This window comes from Bufo bufo, chromosome 6 (assembly GCF_905171765.1).
Source record: "Bufo bufo chromosome 6, aBufBuf1.1, whole genome shotgun sequence".
NCBI lineage: Eukaryota > Metazoa > Chordata > Amphibia > Anura > Bufonidae > Bufo > Bufo bufo.
Genome location: NC_053394.1, coordinates 312,383,103 through 312,405,555, shown reverse-complemented (window position 1 = coordinate 312,405,555; position 22,453 = coordinate 312,383,103). Strand labels below are relative to the sequence as shown.

General features: G+C 45.5%; 1 protein-coding gene across 1 annotated transcript in view; it reads left to right on the top strand.

The window, feature by feature from the left end:
- The first annotated feature begins 324 nt into the window (after window positions 1-324).
- The window catches only part of KAT2A (lysine acetyltransferase 2A), a 38,052-nt gene continuing 15,923 nt past the window's right edge, over window positions 325-22,453 (top strand). Inside the window, exons 1-13 of the mRNA XM_040435505.1 lie at window positions 325-609; window positions 1,907-2,030; window positions 3,729-3,874; window positions 4,906-4,995; window positions 6,443-6,624; window positions 6,843-7,034; window positions 7,763-7,869; window positions 9,759-9,869; window positions 12,729-12,865; window positions 13,510-13,718; window positions 13,826-13,952; window positions 14,193-14,303; window positions 20,987-21,130. Of these exons, the coding sequence (XP_040291439.1) occupies window positions 358-609; window positions 1,907-2,030; window positions 3,729-3,874; window positions 4,906-4,995; window positions 6,443-6,624; window positions 6,843-7,034; window positions 7,763-7,869; window positions 9,759-9,869; window positions 12,729-12,865; window positions 13,510-13,718; window positions 13,826-13,952; window positions 14,193-14,303; window positions 20,987-21,130 (1,932 nt within the window). The 5' untranslated portion in view covers window positions 325-357. The remainder of the gene's footprint in view (window positions 610-1,906; window positions 2,031-3,728; window positions 3,875-4,905; window positions 4,996-6,442; window positions 6,625-6,842; window positions 7,035-7,762; window positions 7,870-9,758; window positions 9,870-12,728; window positions 12,866-13,509; window positions 13,719-13,825; window positions 13,953-14,192; window positions 14,304-20,986; window positions 21,131-22,453) is intronic.

Here is a 22,453-nt window from a genome sequence, read left to right as displayed (position 1 = left end):
CACCCACCACTAGGGGGAGCTCAATGCATAGAAATTGATATACTTACCATTGACCGCTTTGCACTGAGCGCCACCTAGTGGCCACTACAATGTTTTCTCGCCCCAAGAAGAAGAAGGCGTTCAGCGTCTGGTCCCCTCTGTCTCTGGGCTCAGTAGAAGTCGCGTTGTCTGCCTACATTAAAGCTTTACCACATAAGAAAAAAAAAAGCATGATATCCCGGGGGAGGGGGGAACAAAAGAGGGGAAAAAACTACAACTCCCGGCGTCCCTTTATAGTGCGCATGTGCGCTCTCTTCCCAGCGACCTTCTTTGAACTGCACAGCTTTATTGATACAGCACGCGGCGTACATCGTTGCCATGGCTGAGCTGGTCCAGGCCTCGCAGTCCCGGAGCAGTGTGCAGTCCCCACCTGCAAGTGGACAGAGCGGAACCTCTGCTGCTGCAGCAGTCGTCACCGCCGGGGCCACAGCAGGAAGTAGCGCGGGCAGCAGCGACCCGGCCAGGCCCGGGCTGAGCCAGCAGCAGAGAGCCAGCCAGAGGAAAGCTCAAGTCAGGGCCCTTCCCCGGGGCAAGAAGCTGGAAAAGCTCGGGGTGTTCTCTGCCTGTAAGGTAAGCAGCTGCTCTGTGCAGCCTTTGTCCCATTCTGTCCCGGCAGTGCTGCTGGGACCTGTATCATGGTCTGACAGCTGCTCCATGGGCTGCAGGGATGTCTCAGCACCCATGGGTGCAGTGCTCGGCTGTCTCCAGCAGCCCCATACAGAATGAATGGAGCGGCAGTGCAGCCTGGGACCCTTTTCTCATGATCAGATATATTTATTACCTTTCCTGCCAGTAGGTGATACCTTTCCGTAGTGCGAAGAGCCCCTCGTTGCATGGGGGTGTGGTCCTCCAGCCGCTGTGAAACTACAACTCCCAGCGTGCCCCCATTCACTTCTGTAGGAGTTCGAAGAACAGCCAAGCAGTTGTGCATATTGGGAGTTGTAGTTTGACAACAGCTGGAGTGCCGGAGGTTGCTGGTCCCAGTAGTAGACCTGGATGACAGATGTGCACGGTGCACCTATGAAACTGGCTGACCTGTTACACGTGCACTTGGCAGCTGAAGGCATCTGAGTTGGTCCCATGTTCATATGTGGCCGCCTTGCTGAGAAACATGATGTTTGAGTATATGCAAATCAGCCTCTAGGAGCAACGGGGCGTTGCTGTTACACCTAGAGGCTCTGCTCTCACTGCAACTACCGCGCCCTCTGCTGGCCCGGCAGTGTAAATGTCATCATTACACCTGGCCCTGTCAATCAAAGAGCAGAGAGAGCTGAGTCTCTAGGTGTAACAGGGCTCTATGATGGGCATGTGATTCTGGGTTGGCATTGTGCTGAAATTGACTCCTGGCAGCACAAGATATCAGACATCGTATATTACACTGACAGTGATTGGGTTCTGGTCATAGTCCTCTATAACAGCTACAATAGGGAGGAATGGAGTCACTCACTGCCACATGCTGGGAGCTGCTTAAAGGGGGGTCACGGCTTCCATTGAAACCAACAGGATTCTGTGAGAGCAGATGGGGCCAAGGAACCTTTCATTTAGGATTTAAAGTAGTATTCCAGGAATTCCAGATGATTGCCTATGTACAGGATAGATGATCGGTGGGGGGCGGCGCTGTGCTTTGTAAGCTAAAAGGCGCCACCGCACTCGCCAGAACTCTGATTTGCACCGCAGCTTCCTCAAACAGCTGCCTGTCAGGAGTCGGACCCCTGTCTATTTCATATTGATAGCCTATCTTCAGGATGGGTCATTGGTATGAAAATCCTGGAAAACCCCTTTAATGGATCCTTGCCGCCCAAAGAAATGCTGGGTGACCTGCGGTTATGACCTGTGTGATTCACTTCTGTCATTTCTCTTACTTCAGGCAAATGATGTCTGTAAATGCAATGGATGGAAGAACCCCAACCCACAAACCGCACCTAGGATGGACCTTCAGCAGCCTGCAGCCAGCCTGAGCGAGCCCTGCCGAAGCTGTAGTCACTCACTGGGTAGGAAATGATCATGGCTAGAGATAGCACGGACCATAATGCAATTCTATGACGGAATGCCTTTAGAGGCATTCTGTTATTCATTCCGTCATAATAGAAGTCTATGGGCTGCAAAACGGATCCGTGCAGTTTACGTTATGCAGGAGAGGACTCAGGATCAGGAGAGGACTCCAGCATAATGTAAACTGGACGGATCCGCTATGCAGGCCATAGACTTCTATTATGACGGAATGCCTCTAAAGACATTCCGTTATGCATTCCGTCATAGAATTGCGTTATGGTCCATGGTAACGGAATCCATAACGCAATTCACCTTTTACCACCAAACGAAGTGTGAACGAATTTCAAAATATGAAATTCACTTATCTCTAATCATGGCAAAAAATAAATAAATGGAAAACTGAATCAATGGGATTTATCCCAGAAGGATCCGGCATATATTTCCTCTTACTGCAGACATAGGGTAAAATACCGAATGGTAGCGCCCAGATGTCAGTTTATTTATTCATTTCCAGTAGGAATAGCAGAGGGGCATGATGTAGAAAAGATGCTGTAGAATTATTTTCTGTGAAACATAAGCATTTACTTAGGCTACTTTCACACTGGCGTTTCTGGGTCCGCTTGTGAGATCCGTTTCAGGGCTCTCGCAAGCGGCCCAAAACGGATCAGTTCAGCCCCAATGCATTCTGAATGGAAAAGGATCCGCTCAGAATGCATCAATTTGACTGCGTTTGGTCTCTATTTGCGGTCACTAAAACGCAGCTTGCAGCGTTTTGGTGACCGTCTGACTATGCGGAGCCAAACGGATCCGTCTAGACTTACAATGTAAGTCAATGGGGACGGAACCGTTTTCACGGACACGATATGGTGCAATTGAAAACGGATCCGTCCCCCACTGACTTTTAATGTAAGTCAGGACGGATCCGTTTTGACTTAGAGTTTTTTTTTTTGAATGAATAATGCAAACGGATCCGTTCTGAACGGATACAAGCGTTTGCATTATCGGTGCGGATACAAGACAGATCCGCACAAAACGCATGTGTGAAAGTAGCCTAAGCCAGATTTGTCTGGAGAGCGGACAGGTCTTCTTGAAGGTGTCTTACAGGTGAAAGGAACTTTAGGCCCCTTTTAGACAAGCGAGTTTTCTGTACTGGTGCAATGCGTGATGCAAACGCATTGCGCCCGCACTGAATCTGGACCCATTCATTTCAATGGGTCTTTGTACATGTGTGTTGTTTTTCACGCATCACTTGTGCGTTGCGTGAAAATCGCAGCATGTTCTATATTCTGCATTTTTCATGCAGCCCTGGCCCCATAGAAGTGAATGGGGCTGCGTGAAAAACGCATACGCAAGCAAGTGCGGATGCAGTGCGTTTTTCACTGATGCTAATGTTGTTTGCAAACATTCAGTTTTCTATCACACGTGTGAAAAATGCATCAATGCGCATTTCACCCACGCGATAAAAACTGAACAACTGAACGCAATCGCAAACAAAACTGACTGAACTTGCTTGCGAAATGGTGCGAGTTTTCCTGAACGCACCCTGAACGTATCTGGACCTAATCCGTATCGTTCATGTGCAAGAGGCCTTACCTTGTAGGTATTGTCACATCTTCCATTAGCGATCCGCAGCATTGAGAAGTCTGTTCTTTAGCGCTATATGTTGGTCTAAGCGCCTCTTTTCTCTTTACCTGTAGCGGACCACGTGTCACACTTAGAAAATGTATCTGAAGATGAGATCAATCGCTTGTTGGGCATGGTGGTGGACGTGGAGAACCTCTTCATGTCCGTACACAAGGAGGAGGACACCGACACCAAGCAAGTGTACTTCTACCTGTTTAAGGTGAGTTTTACAGGTATGCCTCTTGTAATGCATCACTAGGATAAAAAAAATAAGGGGAAAATGTGATTGTAAAGGATTATGGCACTTTCTGCGGTGATAAGTGAGCGCTCCTTACAGTATTAGGCCTCATGCACACGACCGTATGTATTTTGCAGTCCGCAAAAAATACAAATGACGTCTGTGCATTCCGTATTTTGCGGAACGGAACAGCTGGCCCCTAATAAAGAGTACTATCCTTATCCGTAATGCGGACAATAATAGGACATGTTCTATTTTTTTGCAAAACGTAAATATGGACATATAGAAACGGAATGCACACGGCGTAACTTTATTTATTTTTTTGCAGACCCATTGAGATGAATGGTTCCGTATACGGTCTGCAAAAAAAAACCTGAACTGATATGGAAAGAAAATACGTTATGTGCATGAGGCCTTAGAACGTATTGGCTCCGATGAGCCAAAGTTATTACTTTGCGAAGTCTCACGAGACTTCGCGTAATAACTTTCAGAAATTGATTTATACTGTAAAAAAACATTTCCCGAACTCTGGTTCGGTTTCAAGATACCACTTGGAACCAAACCCAAGTTCGGGAAATGTTTTTTTTTACAGTATAAGGCTACATGCACACGACTGTATGTGTTTTGCGGTCCGCAAATTGCAGATCCACAATGTATGATCCGTATGCCTTTTTTTTTTTTTTTTTTTTTTTTTTCGGATCCATTGTAACAATGCCTAAAACGGACAAGAATAGGACAAAACGGGGCTACGGAACAGACATGGTGTGCTATCCGCATTTTTTGCGAACCCATTGAAATTAATGGCTCTGCATGCTATCTGCAAAAAAAAACGGAACTGACACGGAAACGAACAACGTTCGTGTGCTTGTAGCCTAAATCAATTTTTCGCTCCGCACAGTATTGAAACAAAGTTTTATGCGAATCGTTTTGGATGTTTCATCCGAAGTCTATTCGCTCATCCCTAATTGTAATATAACTGATCTCACTAATTTGGTTATTTTTTTTGCCTGCAGCTTCTTAGAAAGTGTATCCTGCAGATGAACCGGCCGGTGGTTGAAGGCTCTCTAGGAAGTCCACCATTTGAAAAGCCAAATATTGAACAGGTAATATTGGCATGGAGAAGCTTTATAGGTGAAAGACCATCGGACATTATACAGATATGGAGGTCTAAGATGAAGCCCTCTGTAGAGTAGTTGTCTGCGGCATGTGGCTTTCTAGTTGTCGGAGGGACATGGTTAGAGTCCAGTTGTTTAAAGGGGTTTTCTGACTTTTTTTATACTGATGACCTATGCTTAGGATAGGTTATTAGTATCCAGGGGCGTACATAGAAATCATTGGGCCCCATAGCAAGAATCTGAATTGGGCCCCCCTAACTCCGCCCACTACCCACCCCTGGCCCATCCCTGTGCCCCACGTTCAGCACGCCCTCCGCAGGCCACAGGGGGTACAAGCTTACACACAGTCCCAGAGAATAAAGAGTTAAAGCAGTGATTTCACATCCTTCTGCAAAACAAGAACTTATCTGAAGACTCGAATCACAGGATGGAGGAAGACTATGACAGCGCCCCCTGCCGGCCACAAGCTGAACAGCATGCCCCCCGGATGATAAATGTCAGCAGTGAGACGCCCCCTAAGAAGACTCACCTGAGAAAAATAGAGGTTGAGGAGACACAGGGTGAAGAACTGCAGGCAGATGGGGGCGCAATAGAGCAGCCAGTGTGGGAAAGGCTGCAGTGCATTGGCCTGGGCACAGTTCGTAAGGTAGAAGGAGAAGAGGACGGTCCTGCAGACGGCCCAGAGTAGGAACAGGTTCTGCTAACTCAGCCGCTTCTGCTTGTAGTGGAAGAGCAGGGAGCACAGCACTGTCAGCCCCAGCTCCACTGCCCAGGGGATGGCAGCGGTCATGGTGAGTCAGGCAGGGCGGGGCATGTCACCGCACCCCTGCTCTCCTCTGCAGTTCTCCCTCTCTTTAAAACAACTCCGCTGGAAGACATCAGCTGAGCCCGACCATTTGAGGTACTCTGTGGCCAGCTGATTGGCGAATCGTAGCCATGCTCCCCAGCGTTTCTGTTCTCTTATAGGAAGTGATGTCTCAAGGGTCGGGACATCAGCGGCGCATGCTCCCTTTGTGTACACAATGGGGGGACGGGGGAGGTTCGGAAGGGGGCCCTGACTGAGCATAGGGGAAGCAAGCAGGCCCGGCCAGGACTGAACGGAGGATAAGGGGGCCTCAATTCCTGATAAACTAACTCTGAGTCTGTAGATGTAGGGGGCGGGGCCTTCCACGCGCTCTGGGCCCCCCGTGCCATGGGCCTCAAAGCAGCTGCGTTGTCTGCCTATATTGGTGGTACGCTACTGTTAGTATCCGATCAGTGGGGGTGTTGGACTGGAGCACCTGGGCCTCCTCACAGCTCATCAAGCATAGCGCCCTCCATTGTATAGTGGCTGTGCTTGGTATTGCACCTCGGGTGTTTCAAATGATTTAGCCTAAATCTGTCACTCTTATCTAACAGGTTTTGACTTTTAAGCCTTTTTTTGATCCGTCCTCAGGGGGTGTTGAATTTTGTGCAGTACAAGTTTAGTCATCTCCAGCCAAAAGAGCGGCAGACGATGTACGAACTCTCCAAGATGTTCCTTCTGTGTTTAAATTATTGGAAGCTGGAGACCCCTTCACAGTTCCGTCAGAGGTCACAAAGTGAGGACGTGGCCACATATAAGGTTAATTACACAAGGTAAATATCCTGGGATACCTTCTGTAATGTCCATAGCACTCAGTTCTTCATGGTATGAGGTTAAAGAGGCCGCCTACTTCAGGCAGCCTTTTTCCATGTATCTTGGGGGTTGCATAACTAAGCAGATGTGCCGTTCAGGAACCGCTTAGTTACAGGGACAACCACAAGTCCTATTTCAGTGTAAGGGAACGTCCCCTTATAATTCTTCTCTTTTTCAGGTGGCTGTGCTACTGTCATGTCCCGCAGAGCTGTGACAGCTTGCCCAGATATGAAACTACACATGTGTTCGGAAGAAGCTTGCTCCGCTCTATCTTCACAGTTACGCGTAGACAGCTGCTGGAAAAGTTCAGGGTGGAAAAGGACAAATTGGTTCCAGAGAAGAGGACACTTATTCTCACGCACTTTCCCAAGTGAGCGTACATGATGCTTCTTTGAATGCTACGTGCATGAGACACGTTCATAGTGTGGTCCATGTCATAGGACATTTCAGGTAACCTGGCACATGGGCTGATGACAGAAGTAACTATTGGGACCAGGTCTCTAGTGCAGGGATGCCCAACCTGCGGCCCTCCAGCTGTTGCAAAACCACAATTCCCAACATGCCTGGACAGCCTACAGCTATTAGGGCATGCTGGGAGTTGTAGTTTAGCATCAGCTGGAGGGCTGTGGGTTTAGCATCCCTGCCCCAGTGCATGCAAAAACCTGTACTGACACATATCTGTCATGTACTGTAGCAGACCAAACATTTACAGGTAGGCAGGGCTCAGGCACACAGTCTTGGTATGGATCCATGATTATGTCTTCTGTAAATTGCTATGGACCTGTACGATGTCACCGATTTTACATGGTTCTGATTTACATTTTGCTATATACTCTTCCATGCTGCATTATGGTGCTACTGCCCCCTTTGCTATATACTCTTCCATGCTGCATTATGGTGCTACTGCCCCCTAAAGCACAGCTTTTTGGCATGAGTGCCTCATAAAGACACCATACAGAGTCCCATGAAGTCACCCGCAGGTTACTGACACTATAGGGAGTTGATGTGCGACTCTGGCGTTATCCTTGCCGTTTCCCCACATCAAAGAGCAAAGAGGATGGGAGTTGTATTCATTCCACGCATACTTTGCCGTTGTAGATTTCTTTCGATGTTGGAAGAAGAGATATATGGTGAAAGTTCTCCTATCTGGGAAGCTGATTTTACTGTCTCTAACACCGAAGGTCCTCAGCTAGTGTCCCGCCCCGGTAAGGTGTAAACCAGTTGGATATTGGTTGATTATTCTATTATAATTCAGTTTATAGTTCACAAATATACACTGGTCCTAATCACACTGCTAAGCTGTTAGCATAGTACATCGCCACTTTACATGACGTTAAAGGGGTTGTCACATTGTAGAAAACCCTTTTTATAGGGTCGCTCATGAAGGCGTGCCCAGCTTTTGAGCCTTCTGTCAAATAGCTGATTTGCTGCGGCTGCCACAACCAGGCAGGGTCAGCAGCAGCTGCGGGGAAATTTAGTATTACTAATGAATGGCCATTAATGTAATACATGGACATCCCGAGTCCATCACATTGCGGACGGCTTTTGCTCATAGAGGTGGATTCCCCTCCTAAGGCCTCATGCACACGACCGTTCAGTTTTTTGCGGTCCGCAAACCGCGGATCCGCAAAAAACGGAAGCCGCCTGTGTTGCCTTCCGCAATAAACGGAACGGGCGCCGGCAATATAAATGCCTATTCTTGTCCGCAAAGCGCGGAGATGAATAGGACATGTTATATTTTATTAGAAGGGCCGCAGAACAGAGCCACGGATGCGGACAGCACACGGAATGCTGTCCGCATCTTTTGCGGCCCCATTGAAGTGAATGGGTCCGCATCCGAGCCGCCAAAACGGCGGCTCGGATGCGGACCCAAACAACGGTCGTGTGCATGAGGCCTAATGGGGCAAATAGTCTCTTTTTAAAGATAACAAAATATTCTACATAACCAGTAACCATATGACAGTACAATGTACACAGAAGCATTTGGATCCCAAGCTGCCAGTCATACAATCATTAAACATCATTTTCTGTTTTTGGGCCTTGCATGAGTAGAGAGATCCCATAGGAAACTGCTCACCCTGCACCCTCAGTGCTTCAAGGCACCAGAGCTAGCCATTGATTGTATGTGGAATTCCTCCCTACTGCGGAAAGGAATTTCATACACAATAGACAGTATATTACACTCCAGATCCAAATGTATACATTTTATTTTCCCAGCATGGGGGAAGGGGCAACTTTTATGTACAGCAATAGTAATAACTTAAAGGGGATTTCCGACACTTTTCTACTGGTGACCTACACTCTTGATGATCATCAGTATCTGATTGGTGGGGGTCCAACACCCGTGCTCCCCCCCCCCCCCTCCCCACTGCTGATCAGCTGTTTGAGAAGGCACTGGCGCTCAAAGTAGCACTGCGGCCTTCTTGCAGCTTCCCCTAGGCCATGTGACTTCATGTTTGTTGGTCACATGGCCTTGGCACTGCTCAGCCCCATTGAAGTTAAAGGAGCCTGAGCTGTGATACCAAGTACAGCCGCTATGCAGTAAGTGGCGGTGTACTTCGTGAGCTGAGAGAAGGCAGGAGTGCCGGTGCCTTCTCAAACAGCTAATCAGCGGGGGTCCTGGGTGTCGGACTCCCACTGATCAGATACTGATGATCTATTCAGAGGTTATGTCATCAGTAGAAAAGTCTCGGAAAACCCTTTTAAAGGGATTTTGCCGTCACTTCAGTAATTGACATTTATCGTCATTTATCATGTATAGGATGTTAATACAAGTCACTTACTAATGTATTGTGATTGTCCATATTGCTTCCTGTGCTGGCTTGATTGGCTGTAACCCCTGGATACGAGCAGTGTATAATGTGATGGAAAAATGAATTAAGCCAGCACAGGAAGCAATATGGACAATCGCAATACATTAGTAAGTGACTTGTATTCACTTTCTCTACATGATCAATGCAGTTTGCCGAAGTAAGACAACCCCTTTAAAATCATGACTTGGTCTTGGACTATTTAGTATGATCCGGTCATGTAATAATCCTCTATGTGATACATGATTTTGTTGAGAGCTGACCTTTGCTGTTTGTATCCCTAGCTGCTGTGAATACCACCACTGCTCCCAGTACACCGCTCTTCAGCAACAGCCTGAACAACAACTCCTCCCTAACATCCAGTGGAGAGACTGGGAACTCAGAACCCATGCCAGGTAGCATCCCATCTCTCACATTCTGTGTCTCCACTTACAGCGCCTTGCATTTCTACTGGGTAGAATACTTTTGCATGTCTAGAACTCTATTTTTTTATTTCTTCAAAATGCTCTCTGGTCTTCATGTACACTGCTTTTCTTCCAATTCACCAACGTTTCTTAAAGGGGTTTTCACATCTCAGACAATGGGGGCATATTGCTATTAGCTAGTATCTTTTGTGCCGTTAGATGACAGATAAAACATAAAAAAAATATTTAAGGAAAAACTGAAAATTATGAAAAAAATTTTTATTTTTCCTAACTGTTACAAAAGATTTCAAGACAAAATACTTCAAATTTTTTACATTTTCCAAGAAGGCAAAAAGGGAAAAAAAAAGTTTGTACATGTATGTACAGGCAGGGCAAGAAGGGATTAATTCACAGCCTGCAGGCTCCGTTAATTTTACAGCCATCAAGGAGGGCGCTCCCCTGCTGACTTTAACAATTTGCACTGTAGCAGGGTGCTACAGCGATGCCACGCATAGACTGCTTCTGCTGGTCTAAAGGCTGTATTACACCAGCAGATAATCGTGCGGATTAGGGGTGGGCGATATAGGCGATATGCAATATAAATTTGTGCCACGATATGGATTTTGTGCATATCGCCGGACCGTGATATGACCGGTAGTGAATGATCACGCTCTCGGCGCGCACCTTGTTCTCCTGTGCCGGCACAGTGGAGAAGGAGGGAGTCCCTCCTTCCCCACTGTGCGCGGCTGCCGCTGGCCACTAATAAGAACAGAGTAGGAGGAGGGGAGGGACTGTGGCCACTGCGCCACCAATGAATATAGTTAATGCCTGAATACCAACGTAGCGTTCATGTGCTGGCCATATCCCGGCCCCTATGACTGCACGCTGCGATCCGCCGCAATTAACCCCTCAGTTGAGGGGTTAATCGCGCGGATCACAGCGGAGAGGCTGGGGGGCGGATCAGAGGCTGGAGGACACATGAGAGGCTGGCTGCCATGGTCAGCTCCCTGCTGTTGTGTGCACAAAGCACAGGACAGCAGGGAGAGTGTAAAGTCCTATTCACCCTAATAGAGCTCTATTAGGGTGAATATGACAAGGGTTCTAGCCCTTAAGGAGGCTAATAGTTATTAAATAAAAAGTTTAAACACCCCCCCCCCCCCCCAATATAGAAAACAATATATCGCATATCGCACATGCTTTAAATTATATCGCAATATAGATTTTAGGCCATATTGCCCACCCCTAGAGCAGATCACAGCTAACAAGCGTTCGTAGGAATGCTCGTTAGTGATCTACATGTGTAATATTGCCGATCATTACCCGTTGAATGAGCAAACGCTCGTTCATCGGGCAGTCGCAATTTTTAAGCTTGATTAAAAATCATTGTTTGCCGGCGGCAGATAGTGCTGTCTAATCACAGTCTGCTGCTGGCAAATAATGATTCTGTACGGAGACGAGCGATGGCATTAGCGATCACTCCTCCCCATACTGTGGAGGAGATTGCTGCATTTAATAGCAGTGTTATCCTCCGCTGACGAACAGCCGATTATTGGGATAGGAAGCATCGGCCACACCTGCTGGTGTAATACCAGCCTCGGGCATACTCACTGTGACTGCAGCTGTCTGATGCACCACGGGGCGCCAGCAGATCGCAATGTAACCCAACACTTTTATACGTCGGGTTAAGGTTAAAGGGCATCTGCCAGCAGCTTTGTACCTATGAAACTGGCTGACCCGTTGCATGTGTGCTTGGCAGCTGAAGGCATCTGTGTTGGTCCCATGTTCATATGTGCCCGAATTGCAGAGAAAAATCATTTTAATGCATGCAAATTACCCTGCCAATCAAAGTGCAGAGGGCATGGCAGTTGCAGAGAGAGCTGAGCCTCTAGGTGTAATGATGACGCCCTCGTTGCTCCTAGAGGCTCATTTGCATATATTAAAACATAATTTGCACATATGAACATGGGACCAACACAGATGTCTTCAGCTGCCAAGTGCACATGTAACACGTCAGCCAGTTTCATAGGTGCAAATCTCATGCCCTTTAAAGAGGACCTTTCATCAGTATAATTTTAATAAACTAATAACCCTACCTAATAGTGCGGCTTCCACTGATGTTCCCCCTTTTTTTTTTTTTTTTTTAAATCGGCCACCGAATGTTGAAATAATAGCCCCGTTTGTTCTGGTGCAGCGCCTGTCACTCAAGTGCTTTTTTGTATGGGGCGTTGCTAAACTTTTTTCTTTGCTATGGGCCTTGGCTGAGAGCGCAGCCAATCAGAGCGCTCCTCTCTCAGCCAGGCAGATCAGATAGAAAGATCAGATAGACCGGCCGAGGGACGCGACGGGTGTGGAAGCAGCGGTACGAGCGGCAGGGTAAGTATCATAATCATCCCCTAGACATCGCTGCACTTTAGCTCTTTCTGCCTGGCTGAGAGAGGAGCGCTCTGATTGGCTGCGCTCTCAGCCAAGGCCCATAGCAAAGAAAAAAGTTTAGCAACGCCCCATACAAAAAAGCGCTTGAGTGACAGGCGCTGCAGCAGAACAAACGGGGCTATTATTTCAACATTCGGTGGCCGATTTGAAAAAAAAAAAAAAGGGGGAACATCAGTGGAAGCCGCACTATTAGGTAGGGTTATTAGTTTATTAAAATTATACTGATGAAAGGTCCTCTTTAAGAGCCTTGCGCCATGACTAATAAAGTTGTGTGGCAGTAGGCAGAAGTTTAAACAGTTTTTTGCTATGGGGTTGGCTAGTGTGACATGTACATGTATTTTTCGCTATGCAGATTTATTTCCATGCAGCTTCGGAGTGTTATGTCTCTGCCAACTGACCACCATTTATTTAATACAGGAGAAAAACGGAAATTATCAGACAGCCTGACTCTGGAGGACGCCAAAAGAATCCGGGTGATGGGCGACATTCCCATGGAGTTGGTGAATGAAGTCATGCTGACTATCACTGATCCGGCTGCCATGCTGGGCCCAGATGTAAGGCTACTGATGGTCACAGTTTTACTTGCTGTGTAATTGTATGTGCGCGTCTGTGCCAGTCCTGGTCTGGTCGCATTTCTACTTTGTGACTATATTAAAGAAGGATATGAGGTTGAGATTGTATTTCATCCCAAAGTGCAGCATTAATTAGGGTATTCAAGGTAATGCATGGCATTAGGTACTACTGCACATTCATCAGCAGGAGGGACCTGTCAGCTTTCCTGACATGGCTGTTTTTAGTAAATTCTTTCTGCATAAAGTAGCCCTGCTAGACCTCCTTCCTTAGAACTATGTGCCGCCACTCTGTTATCCCCCCAAGAAATGTGTGAATGAATTGATAACCTGTTAACTGCCTCTGTTTGTTAGCGGGGCATGTCTCTACACGCGGCCTAATCCATGCTGGTCAAGACACTGTGTAGAGACGCACCCTATTAGTGTGGAGTATGATAATACCCAGTTGTCAGTTTACTCATACATTTCCGGGAGCAGTAACAGAGGAATGGCCAGATGCAGTGTTGTAAGAAAAGATGCCCTGTTTTGTAGAGAAGTAACCTGCCAGTAGAGCTGACAGATCCGCTTTGAGATGATTTTCTGTATCTTGACAGTGTTTTGACATTCAGCATTTCTTTTTCCTACGTTAGACAAGCTTACTGTCTGCTAATGCTGCCCGAGATGAGACTGCTCGCTTAGAGGAGCGCAGAGGGATCATAGAGTTTCATGTGATTGGAAACTCTCTATCTCAAAAGTCCAATAAGAAGATCCTCATGTGGCTTGTCGGGTTGCAGAATGTCTTCTCCCATCAGCTTCCCCGAATGCCCAAGGAATACATCACCCGGCTGGTGTTTGACCCGTAAGTGGCGGTTGTAGACCCCATATTTGTTTTATCATTAAGCCGGCTATCAGATGTTATGTTCAGGTGTAGTAAGATCACATACAGAATGTTATTTTATTCGTCAGGAAGCACAAAACGTTGGCTCTTATCAAAGATGGACGTGTTATTGGGGGCATCTGCTTCCGGATGTTCCCCACCCAAGGCTTTACAGAGATTGTGTTCTGTGCAGTGACGTCTAATGAGCAAGTCAAGGTCTGTACTGCGTTTTATTCTTCTTTAGTATCTCCTCTGCTGCTTTCACTTTCTTTTGGTATCTTCTTACTTCACTCAAAACCTGAAGAATTCTGAACCAAAACAGAAACCATAAGATACAAGTGGAGATGGACAGTGTGCTGCTACCCCTATGGTTTTTTTGGGTGGTGAGAGGAGTTAGACTGGGACACAAAAGTTCAGTTGATGTTGTTTTAATTAGTGTTTTATATTCTTTTTCAGGGCTACGGAACGCATTTAATGAACCACTTGAAGGAATACCACATTAAACACAACATCTTGTACTTTCTTACATACGCAGATGAATATGCTATTGGGTATTTTAAAAAGCAGGTGAGGCACTCTGTTCCTTAACCCCTTAAGGACCCTGCCATTTTTCTCATTCAGGACACAGCCTAATTTTGCAAATCTGACATGTGTCACTTTATGTGGTAATAACTTTAAAACATTTAGGCCTCTTTCACACGGGCGTCATGTTTTTGGCCCAGATAAGATGCGGGTGCGTCGCGGGAAAATGCGCGATTTTTCCGCGCGAGTGCAAAACATTGTAATGCGTTTTGCACGCGCATGAGAAAAATCGGCATGTTTGGTACCCAGATCCGAACCCGGACTTCTTCACAGAAGTTCGGGGTTGGGTTAGGTGTTGTGTAGATTGTATTATTTTCCCTTATAACATGGTTATAAGGGAGAATAATAGCATTCTTAATACAGAATGCTAAGTACAATAGGGCTGGAGGGGTTAAAAAAATAAAAAATAAATAAAAATAAATTTAAATCCACTTGATCGCGCAGCCCGGCTTCTCTTCTGTCTTCATCTTTGCTGTGCACAGGAAAAGGACCTGTGGTGACGTCACTGCGCTCATCACATGGTCCGTCACATGATCTTTTACCATGGTGATGGATCATGTGACAGACCATGTGATGAGCGCAGTGACATCACCACAGGTCCTTTTCCTGTGCACAGCAAAGAAGACAGAAGAAAAGCCGGGCTACGCAAACAAGTGGATTAAGGTAAGTTAAATTATTTTCTTTTTTTTTAACCCCTCCAGCCCTATTTTACTATGCGTTCTGGATTCAGAATGCTATTATTTTCCCTTATAACCATGTTATAAGGGAAAATAATAATGATCGGGTCTCCATCCCGATCTTCTCCTAGCAACCGTGCGTGAAAATCGCACCGCATCCGCACTTGCTTGCGGATGCTTGCAATTTTCACGCAGCCCCATTAACTTCTATGTGGCCTGAGTTGTGTGGAAAACGCACAGAGGAGCATGCTGCGATTTTCACGCAATACCTAATATGTATACTTTTTTTATTTAAGTTTTACACAATAATATCATTTTTCAAACTAAGAATTCATGTTTTAGTGTCTCCATAGTCAGAGCCGTAGTTTTTATTTTTTAATTTTGTGGGCTAATTTTTTGAGGGATGACTGTTAGATTCTGTGTTGTACTGAATTGAACTTTCAGCGTCTTACACAGTACATGTATGTGAAAATGCGGGAAGGGGTTAAAGGGCAAGCGTTGCTGTGAGATCTGGTATGTTGGGTTAGTTAATGCTCTTATTTTCTTCTGTGTCCTCTTCCAGGACTTTTTGCTTAAATAGGTTTTCCGGATTCAACGTATATTGACGACCTATCCTTAGTATAGTATAATCAATATCAGATCAGTGGGGTCAACTCCTGCAGATCAGCTGTTTGACGGGGCCGTGGTGCATATGAGAGCAGTGTGGTCTGATTAGGGTTGTTGCGGGTATCGAAATTTCGATACCCATTCAATACTTTTGTCCCGGTAACGTATCGATACTGGGCTGTGCTTCTGCGCAGTCTAGTATCTCTGAACATGAGCGCGCTGCTGTCAGCGCGCTCATGTTCTCTCAGCAGCACGGGGAGAAAGAAGCTGTGCTCCCTCCCCCTGTGCTGCCGCTGCCACCAATGAGAAGAGAGGGGCGGAGGAGGGGCGGGCGCACTGCGCCACCAATGATAGTACTTTTCCTACACAGAGCAGCTCCCAGCGATGTCCCAGCACTCACCATTATTCCTGGGCGTTGCTCAGTTCACCCGCAGTGCCCCATTACTGTCTCCTCTCCTGCTCCATATGCTGATTACTATCGGAGCGATGGGGAGGAGACATCAGCTTCACTAGTGGGCGTTCCTTCTCCCTGGCTGTAGCGCTGTCCAATCGCAGCGCAGGAAGAAGGAACTTCCACTAGTGAAGCTGATGTCTCCTCCCCATCGCTCCGATAGTAATCAGCATGTGGAGCAGGAGAGGAGACAGTAATGGGGCGCAGCAGGCGAACGGAGCGGCGCCCAGGACTTATAGTAAGTGCTGGGACATCGCTGGGCGCCGCTCTGTGTAGCCTAATACTCAAAGTCTGGAGTCTGGACCCAGGAAAAGTAGTCTAACACATAATACAGGAGGCGGGTGCCGGCAGCAGAATCGCATTGCCGGCACCCTGCCTCTGACAGGGAGCTGCGATCAGGGGTTAACTGCCGCTGATCTGCCAGTACCCGCCTCCTGTAATTATCATTGGTGGCACAGTGCACCCCCCCATCCCATTAAAATCATGCGCCGGCCCCTCTCAACCCCCCAGTATTAAAATCATTGGTGGCAGCGGCCACAGGGTCCTCTCCCCTCCCCCTCATTGGTGGTGCAGTGGCAGTTTCTGATCGGAGCCCCAGCAGTGTAATCCTGGGGCTCCGATCGGTTACCATGGCAGCCAGGACGCTACTGAAGCCCTGGCTGCCATGGTAACATCCCTGATGCTGTGTGCACAGAGCAGCAGGGATAGTGTGAAGTCCTATTCACCCTGATAGAGCTCTATTGGGGTGAATAGGACAAGGGATCAAAAAAAATCCCAGGTTCTAGCCCCTAAGGGGGGAAATAGTTATTAAATAAAAAGTGTAAAAAAAAACAAAACACCAAAATATGAAGTATAAATCACCCCCTTTTCCCAATTTCACATATAAAATGTATAAATAATAAACATATTACATATCGCCGCGTCAGAAAAGTCCAAACTATTAAAATATAAAAAAAAATCTATGCGGTGAACGCCGGACCAGAAAAAATAAATAAAAACTGCGCGATTCGCCATTTTTTTAAATGCGGAATGCACGTGGCTTTTTTGGTTTATTTTTTTCGCATGGTATCGAGTATACTTTTTCATGGTATCTAAACCGAATAAAAAATTTGGTATCGCAACAACTCTAGGTCTGATTACTGCTTACAATGGGCCATCTACCTTCACACCATCTAATTCAGGGCTCCAGACCAGTGATGGCCAGTTCGCCCGCGAACACATGCGGGCTCCCATCTTAAATCACAAGTCCGGCAATGCACAGGGAAGTCCTTACTTGTGCGCAATGCGGTCACCGGGAGCAGGCAGTTCCGAGACCAGCCCGATAAAGGCCAGCCAATATTTTGACTCTATTTCGATACCATAAAAAAGTATTACGATACTCGATACCACGTGAAAAAAATAAAACCCCAAAAAAGCCGCGTGCATTCCAGATTTTATGGAACGTCTGGATCATAATAGAACAGTCCTAACCTAATTTTTGTCGGGACAAGGTGACAAAAAAATGGCAAATTGCATGTTTTAATTTTTTTTTTTCCTGTTACGGCGTTCACTGCATAGGAGATATTTTTAAATATTTTAATAGTTCGTGTTTTTTTTTTTTTTTACTTTTTATTTAATAACTATTTCCCCCCTTAGGGGCTAGAACCTGAGATCTTTTCATCCCTTGTCCTATTCACCCTGATAGAGCTCTATTAGGGTGAATAGGACTTCACACTCTCCCTGCTGCTCTGTGTTTTGTGCACACAGTAGCAGGGAGCTGACTATGGCAGCCACGGCTTCAGTAGCGTCCTGGCTGCCATGATAACCGATCAGAGCCCTAGCATTACACTGCCAGGGCTCCAATCGGAACTGCCACTGCCACCAATGATTATAATACTTGGGGGCGCACTGCGCCACCAATGATTCGGCTTTATAATACTGGGGTTGTGAGGGGGTTCGGTGCACTGTGCCACCAAAAAATATAGTTTATGCTTAATACAAATGCAGGTTGCGCTGCGGGTGCCGCCCATATCCCATACCCGGCACCCAGCCTCTATGACTGCGCGCTGCGATCCGCCTCTATTAACCCCTCAGGTGCCGTCACTGAGTTTCCAGAAAAAAGTTGTCATCGGTAGAGGTCTGAGTGCTGAGAGTCCGACTGAATTCTAGAACGAGTAGAAATAAGAGCTCGCTCCTGGAGAGAAAGTCTATGGGCCTTTCTCGATTGTGTCCCTTGCAGTCTCTGTGAGTAATTCTCTCTTCTCGTTCTAGAGATCGGTGTGAGTGTCAGACCCTCACCGATCAAAACTTAGGACATATCAAAAGTATTTTAAAAAATTCAGTGACCCTTGAAGTATTCTTCACCAAACCAATAAAGACTTGGGATGGTTACCGCATAAAGTTTACGTATATAACTGGCAGACTGGAAACCCACAGGATTGTATCTATTCCACTGACAAAAAAGATCTAGGTTTGTCAGCTTGCCCGAGCCAGTTTAGTTTTTTTAGCAAAAGTGACTTGCCCCATTTTTACGTACTATTACGTCATGGTAATCGGGCGGGCGCCGGAGCGGTGCACGCCCAATCACTGCAGTGGCCCAGCAGTCCCTGATAGCTGTATCCTCCGGCATCGCTATAACCGCAACATAGGAGGGGTCTTCCTGCAAAAACGAGCCTCTGCACAAGACGATCGGCAGAAAAATAAAAAAAAATAAGGCGTTCAGAAAATGTAGACACAAAAACATTATTTATTTTCTGTAACAATGTTGAAGATGCCCTCAATCAGGGCTAACTCTGTTTGCTCTACTGCTCCAAATTAGTAGTAATGCCAGGATTTTACGTGCACGGAAGAAATAACACTGACACACAGTAGGGTCAAAGCAATTTTTCAAGGAAGTGAAGCAGTTTATGAGTATATCAGAGGGGGCATCCCACTGAGGCTCGTGGCATTGTTCCATTGGTGAGAATGCAAAAATAAGAAAAGAGATAATACTTGGCATCTGCATTGTTTTACTAACATTGATATGTGAACTATGTAAATTTCTAACAGCAAGCGCCATCTTGTAATGGCTTCTTCACTAACAGCAGTACAGCATACATCATATATGACACAGCAAGGAGGCGGATCCTCTTGGGTAGGATGGAACCTTCGTGCTTTGGAGAACATAAGGCGTTGTCTGAGAGCTGGAGTATATGGGAGCCATCTTAACTGATTAAGAATGATATCCACATCTCCATCAACAACCTGCTCTATAAAAATAGCACATGATCTACCCTGTCAGATGAATGTTGTAAAAAATAAAAACGGTGCCAAAACAGCCATTTTTTTGGTTACCTTGCTTCACAAAAAAACTTAATATAGAGAAATTAAAAATCGTATGTACCCCAAAATAGTACCAATAGAACTGGCACCTTATCCCCTAGTTTCCAAAATGGGTTCACTTTTGGGGAGTTTCTACTGTATGGGTGCATCAGGGGGGCTCCAAATGGGACATGGCATCTAAAAACCAGTCCAGCACAATCTGCCAAAATCTCCTTTTTCTTCTGCGCCCTGCCGTGTGCCCTTACATCAGTTTAAGACCACATGTGGGGTGTTTCTGTAAACCACAGAATCAGGGTAATAAATTATTGACTTTTGTTTGGCTGTTAGCCCTCGATGTGTTAAAAGAAAAAATGAATTAAAATGGAAAATGTGCCAAAAAAGGGAAATTTAGAAATTTAATCTCCATTTTCCTTTATTTCTGTTGGAACACCTAAAGGGTTAACAAAGTTAGTAAAATCAGTTTTGAGTAACTTGAGGGCCTTTTATGGGGGTTTCCACTATGTAGGCCCCACAAAGTGACTTCAGACCTCAACTGGTCCTTAAAAAGTGGGTTTTGGAAATTTTCTTAAAAATTTTAAGAATTGCTTCTAAATTCTGAGCCTTCTAACGTCCTAAAAAAATAAAACGACATTTACAAAATGATGCCAACATAAAGTAGACATATGGGGAATGTTAAGTTATAAATATTTTGAGGCATCACTTTGTTTTTGAGAAATTAAAATTTTGCAAATTTCTCATTTTGAAATTTTTGGGGTAAATTTGGGATTTTTTTTCTATATAAAGGTGAACTATATTGACTCTAGTTTATGACTATCATGAAGTATAATGTGTCATGAGAAAACACTCTCAGAATGGCTTGGATAAGTAAAAGTGTTCCAAAGTTATTACCACATAAAGTGACACATGTCAGATTTGCAAAAAATGGCCTGGGCAGAAGGGTGAAAACTGGCCCGGGGTTGAAGGGGTTAAAAGAAGTTGTCTGTTTTGGACTGTCCCTTTTTTGAGAAGGATCCCTTGACGATAAGCTGACCACACAGATTCTCAATACTGAATGGAATTTCCCTGCAGCGCTATCACAAGGGAAGTGTAGCATTATTCAGTACCCATGGATGTTCCCAGGATCTCCAGAGCAAGACGTAATTCATGTTTTCTGCAAAGTTTGGCTTTGACCATATTAACCACTATGTTTTTTTTTTTTTATTCAGCCCCATCCTTGTAACGCTTTGTCCATGCAGAGCTTGTGGTGTACTAATACAATCCGAGAATTCATTAACTAGCTTCTATAGCAAGCTGTATCTACTTGTATTAGTACAATGTGTATGATAAAGCCAGATTCTGGTTTACGTCGTGGAGCAGGGGTCAGCAACCTCCAGCACTCCATCTGTTGTGAAACTACAACTCCCAGCGTGCTCCTTTCACTTCTATGGGTGTTCTGAGAAGTGTGCATGCTGGGAGTCGTAGATTCACCACAGCCGGAGTGCCGGAGGTTGCTGATCCCTGTTGTAGAGATTCTAGAGGATGTTTGCAGTGGTGATACCTAAACCATTCTGTGTTTTTTGTTTTTTTTTGTTTTGTTTTTTTCTTCTCGTCACCTTTTTTGTATTAACTACTTCTTTTATTCTATCTCCCATTAGGGGTTTTCAAAAGATATTAAGGTCCCTAAGAGTCGTTACCTGGGTTACATCAAGGATTATGAAGGAGCCACCTTGATGGAGTGTGAGCTTAACCCTCGAATTCCTTACACTGAGCTCTCCCATATCATCAAAAAACAAAAAGAGGTTTGTACACTGGCACCAATATCATTGTGTTTTTTTTTTCCACCTTATAGTTCAGAAATCATGAAGTCATATTTTATCGACTTATCTAACTGGTGTTGATTCTTATTGTGCCTCCTCCAAATCCACCTTTTGTCTGAAATATTCAGCATGTTGCTCTTATTAAGGACTCCCTGATTCCTTAGCTTGGTGTTGTGTGAGTGACGGGCTAAATGCAGCAGGAGCATCTCACCGAGGGAAAGACAAGGAGGCAATGCTGTCTGTACCCAAATAATTTTGTAGGCAGGAAGATGTATTGATTCCCAGCAGGGTAAGCTTCACACTGGAGGGTTATCCCACAAATTATAAAACTCTTTTTAAACTCTTTTACTCACCTATCTTAAGGCAGCAGTTTCTCACATGAGACAGTCAAGCACTTGCATCTACCAGGATGCATTGCGATTAGCTCCTGTTAACCCCTTACTTCCTTTTATACAAAATAGTCCCTCACATATAGCTCCAGAGATGCATATGGTATGTAGTATGCGCACAATTTCCTTCTAGAAGCTAATGAGCATGATAGTCCACCACTGACTGCAGGAAAAGGTGGACTAGAAGGATAAACAGCAGGGGGCGCTACCAGAGAGGAAAATGTAATGTAAAGTCTTGCTATATATTTATTGCATGTACATATATTGCAATAATTCATTTGAAATGCCCTGTTCGTTGCATAGGAATACTTTTGTGGGATAACCTCTTTAAAAGCTATGGACGCCTTTTGGGGTCATATTTTTTTATTATTGACATGCATGTATGTTGGGCTAGAAGACATTTTTGCAATACATTTCTGTTAAAAAAATATTGCACCGTTTGGCTTATGCAGCTTCTATGTTTCACAGCACACAGAAGCTGCAGAAAGTCATTCTTTGATACATTTATCTGACGGGTTGTTCTCCTTCGCCTCTTCTCAACCATCTAAGATTTGTGCCCATATTAAAGTTGGTCCTAGAAGCTGCAGAAGCCGAAGAGTGCAAATTTAGAATATAAACCTATTTAGCCCAAAATATATATAAATCAATAATTTAAAAAATGCCACTAAAGGTGCCCATAGCCTTTAAGTCAATGGTACCCAACCAGTGGCGTGTGGCTCTTACCTCCTGTGAGAGAGGTGAGAAGATCGGATAGACTTGCTGCACGTGAGGCTATCTGACAGGTCTCTCTGTTTTCCTCTATGTATGTTGTTGTTTGGGCAGGATCTCACCTCTCCTCAGGTGGTGCTCGTTATCAGTGATGAGGCTCTATTTAGATCCGCCTCACACTGCTGACCATGCGGTTGATAGTTTCTGC